This window comes from Triticum aestivum, chromosome 7D, assembly GCF_018294505.1.
Source record: "Triticum aestivum cultivar Chinese Spring chromosome 7D, IWGSC CS RefSeq v2.1, whole genome shotgun sequence".
In the NCBI taxonomy this organism is placed as follows: Eukaryota; Viridiplantae; Streptophyta; class Magnoliopsida; order Poales; family Poaceae; genus Triticum; species Triticum aestivum.
In genome coordinates, this window is record NC_057814.1 from 200,625,726 (window position 1) to 200,630,150 (window position 4,425).

General features: G+C 50.5%; 1 protein-coding gene across 2 annotated transcripts; it reads right to left on the minus strand.

Moving 5' to 3' along the window:
* Positions 1–870: 870 nt before the first annotated feature.
* On the minus strand, positions 871–3,427 carry LOC123167442 (beta-1,2-xylosyltransferease XAX1). 2 transcript variants are annotated; one of them, XM_044585286.1, is made up of 3 exons: positions 2,953–3,427; positions 2,611–2,850; positions 871–2,318 (listed from the first exon to the last, which is right to left on the minus strand). In XM_044585286.1, exons 1-3 carry the CDS (start codon positions 3,146–3,148, stop codon positions 1,111–1,113), a joined length of 1,644 nt encoding a protein of 547 aa, XP_044441221.1. In that variant the 5' UTR covers positions 3,149–3,427; the 3' UTR covers positions 871–1,110. The 2 variants fall into 2 exon arrangements, with proteins under 2 accessions (XP_044441221.1, XP_044441222.1); XM_044585287.1 differs by having other exon boundaries at positions 871–2,315; positions 2,953–3,394.
* Between the last annotated feature and the right edge of the window lie 998 nt (positions 3,428–4,425).

Consider the following 4,425-nt stretch of genomic DNA (forward strand, 5'->3'; position numbering starts at 1 on the left):
CTCATATAGTACTACAGAAACATTTCGTTATGGGCACGTCTTAAGTGTGAAAGATTTAAAACTTTGGCTGTAAATATTGTTTTCAAATGTTTAGAATTTTTTTTGTGCGAGTGACAAATATTTAGGATGAGAACGTGTAAATCATATGTTTAGATCTGTCTCGAAAAGTATATTCTCAAATTTTTTGTTTGATATATAATGTAGCAAAAATTAGTGGTCAAATAAAATTCTAAAAAACCATGCTAGTATGTTAAATGACATGTATTTGGAATAAAATATATAACGCTAGCGCAGACACGTCCAGGACATATACCAAAGGGTGTGGCTAAGTCTCAGTCGACTGAGATTTAACCAAATCTCAGTAGTCAAATGACATAACATACAAAAGTGAAAAAAAAAACTGAAAATAAAATTTTGCATGAATCTCAATGTAATACCTCAGCCTTAACCAAGTCTCAGTTGCGTAAGACTTATAGCAAGACTATATAATAATCATTGGATACGTGCTCCCTCCCTTTCCTGAGACCCTGTCAACTTCCTTTGTTGACGTGCACCCCGAAGAAAGAAGCCGTGATCTTCAAGCCTTTGCCGTCAAGAGAATGTGCCCAAATAATGTTTTTAGGCAGCGTGTCACCATTTCCTCACTGTATCAACGATGTGCAATCATCCGTTGATTGATTGATGCATTAGTTGCACAACTTTATATCCAGCTGCTTTTTATTCGCCGGGTATCCAGTTGGGCTATGTGTCGTCTCTCGAGATTGCGGCACCCCGATTGGAGCAAAACGTGCTTGGTCCGAAACGTACGAGTGGACAGCTCGCTGTCAACACTCGACTAAATATTGCAGTCTTTGATCGGCGTGACAAGGCTAAGACAATTGCAATACTTTACTCATTCAGAGACAAAAGCGACAGTTTCATCCGTATGTATATATGCTCTTCAGTACACGTACTACATCTTGAGTGCTCTGGCCAGCAATGTAGTAACTCGTCTTCTGTAGTATACAACAGAAATGGAATCAATTAACTTTGACTGAACTTACAAAATGAAACTCGATCATCAGCTATACTCCAACCAAACGAAACAACCCAGACAAACGCTCTAATTAATCAATCCTGCAGCTGGTCGAGCGCCTTGAGGAGGAACGGCTTGAATCTGGTGACATTCACCATGACATCCTGCTTCATGACGATCTCCGCGAGCGCCGGCCATCCCCCCGCGTGGATCTGCATGGGGTTCTTGAACACGTAGTGGTCGCGGGAGTACTTGTCCTTGAGCGTCGTCTCCTCCTCGGACACGTAGTACTCGACGTACCGGAGCTGCATGTCGCGCGCCGGCTGGCCGTAGAAGTTTGTGGCCATCCAGTCCATCTTGCCCCACGGCACGATCTGCACCAGCACGGCGCCCGTGGGCAGGAAGATCTGGTTGGTCAGCCCGGCGCCGTGCACCGCCAGGAGCACGTCGGCGGCGTTCACCGTCTCGGCGAAGGCGCGCACGTCCGCGCCGGCCTCCGCCACGGTCACCTCGAACCCGAGCTCCTCGCAGAGGGCCTGGACGGCGCGCAGGTTGAGCAGCTTGCGCGTGCCCTTGCGCTCGATCATGAGCATCTTGGGCCTGACGGCCATCTTCTCGCCGAGCACCGCGGGGGCGTCCCGCGGCAGGCCGAAGGCGCGGCGGAGGAACCGGTTGTAGTCCACCATGGTGAGGTTGCGCGGGTTGCGGGTCGGGTGCGGGCCGATGATGAGGTCGCGGTCGCGGTACAGCCCGAGCTGCCCGCCGGGGAAGCAGTGCACCTCCTCCTCCTTCTCGAAGTTGATCACCTCGTAGTTGGACAGCTTCTTGAGCAGCGGCGCGAACTTGGCCACCCACCATGGCTTGTAGTTGGTGATGAGGAGCTGCACCTCGCCGGCGAAGTGCGCCGTGGAGAGGAAGAGCGGGATCATGACGTCCGTGTTGTCGTGGAAGAAGTTGTCGGTGTAGCCGGCCGTGGAGAAGACCACCGCGGGGACGTCGTGGCGGCGGGCGCACGCGGGCGCGGACACGGGCGACGCGACGGACTTGATGGTGACCTCCACGACGCCCGGGAGCAGGAAGGTGTCCTTGCGGGCGTAGGGGCGGATCTTCTTCTCCCCGTTGTCGTCCAAGGGGCCGGCGCCGGACGGGTTGACGAAGAACATGGTCTTCTCCTTGGGGCTGACACGGACGTCGCCGGTGAGCTCGCACACGGAGGGGCGCGCGTAGGGGAAGCCCTCGTCCACGGCGTTCTCGTCGCAGGTGATCTTGGCCTTGGCCTCTTCCGTTTTATCGCCACCATCTTCTGACCAAAATACGGATCATAAGTTCAGACTAAGTATACGAAGTACTATTCGTAAAATGAACTAGATTAGTATACCATGGAAGAGGGGATTAAAGCTAAGTTCAGAGTTAAGACTAAGTACGAAGTAGTGTACTATTTGGGAATGAACTAAATTAGTAGTACATCATGGAAGAGGGGATTAAAGCTAAGCTCTTTGGGAAATCATCATCTACTAAAGGCAAGATCTATGTTTTCATTTCATTTGAAGATCCCGGATTGAGGTAGAGACAGAAAGAAATGGAAAAGAACTCACCTGGCTTCGTTACGGCGGTCTCCTCTTTTTGGGTGCTTTTTGTCTCCGCTGGGATCTCCTCCTCCTTTTCTTCGATCTTTGTTTCTTCTGGAAAGCCGGGCTCTTTCGGCTCCGTGGCGCCTCCAGCGAGATCTTCCCCGCCCTCGACTTCGATCTTCTTCTGGACCGGCACGGCCTCCTCCATACTGGGCACCGCCGTCGACGCAGGCGGCGCGTTCTTCATCACCATGGACGTGCTCTCTGCAGCGACAATTTTTTTCAATCAGCAAGCTTGCAAAACCAAACAAACATCCAAGAAGTGGTTCCTGCGTGAAGATGAAGAACTGGATTGGAGGTCCTCACCGAAGACCGGCGAGTAGATGGCGAAGAGGCGGGCGAAGGAGATGTAGGTGAGGAGGGCGAGGCAGCAGCCGGCGACGAGCCCAATCCCGAGCTTCTTAGGCTCGATCCTGCTCAGCTCCTTGGCCAGCCGCGGCTGCCTCCGCTCGCCGGGGCCGGCCGGCGGCTTGGACCCGCGCGCGTACGCCGTGGACGCCATGGAAGATCACCCAACCCAAAACACCACACGGCCACACTCACGACCGATTCCCCGGACAGCGCAAGAGAACAAACAAAACGAGCACACCCACGAGGCCAAGCCCCCCGATATATCGGCCGGCCGATCGCCACCCCCGCCACCGAACCGCGACTTTGTGTTCTCTTCTAAAAAAGCTTATTGGATCGGTGGCACATACAGGCCGGGGTGACAGTAACATGTAGGCGATGATTGGACTCTTCCTGGAACGAGTAGTAGTATAATTCGTTTTGTTCGTTTGGCACGGGGGAGGCGGCTGGCTTCCTTCCTTCCTCCCCGATTCCTTGCTTTGACTCGTCCGCAACTGCAAGCTGTGAACAATTATTTGGACTTGGCACCTAATCCCGTCGTGGACAGCAGGGGATTATTGGGTTGTCATGTTCTGGTTTCATTATTTTTCCTTGATGGTGGTTCGGCCGGGACAGGGACTTGTGGAATCGTGGAACCAGTCCTTTGGACGTGGGAAGGTATCCAATTGGTTGCTTGCTTCGATACTGCCCCGTCGCTCGGCAGCTCGGACGCCCATGGGAGGGAAGGTGTGGATTCCGTCTGTTAGGCACAGTTAGGACACATTCCACCTTTTTTTAGCACAATACAATCAGCTCACAATCACATATACCACATACACTCAGCCCTATGGGCAACACCGAGATACTTAAGCATGCACAATAGTTTACCTAATTTTTGGATTGTGAACTACTCTCTCCGTCCGAAAATACTTGTCCCGGGAATGGATGTATGTAGATATATTTTAGTTCTAGATACATCCATTTGTATTCATTTTTTCGACAAGTATTTCCGGACGGAGGGAGTATAACTGATATGGACCAGACCGATTGCGAAACATGGGTTGTGGAAAGGTGTGATGCGACTAATGGTGGGCCGGGGTCCGCTTGGAAATCCTTGACTCCCCTAGATCTCCCAGATTATATTTGTGGTATTGCGGGTAAATCTCTACTATTAATGGGGAGTATTATGTTGTTCGTTTTGACCTCTACAATCATTAATACAAAAACAGTTTAAAAACCGAGCGTCGAATCAATTTGAAAATCAAACCATCGGTGCAACTAATGAACTAGATATTTAACTAAATGTGTAGTTAATTAGGTCCATTTAAATTGGGATATTTTCGCTGAAATCAATTTGAACCGAGCCATTAATATAATTAATTAGCCAGTCAATTGATTGGCCGTGCAGTTAATTATGTCCATTTAAATAGGGATTTTTTTTGATTGTCCAAT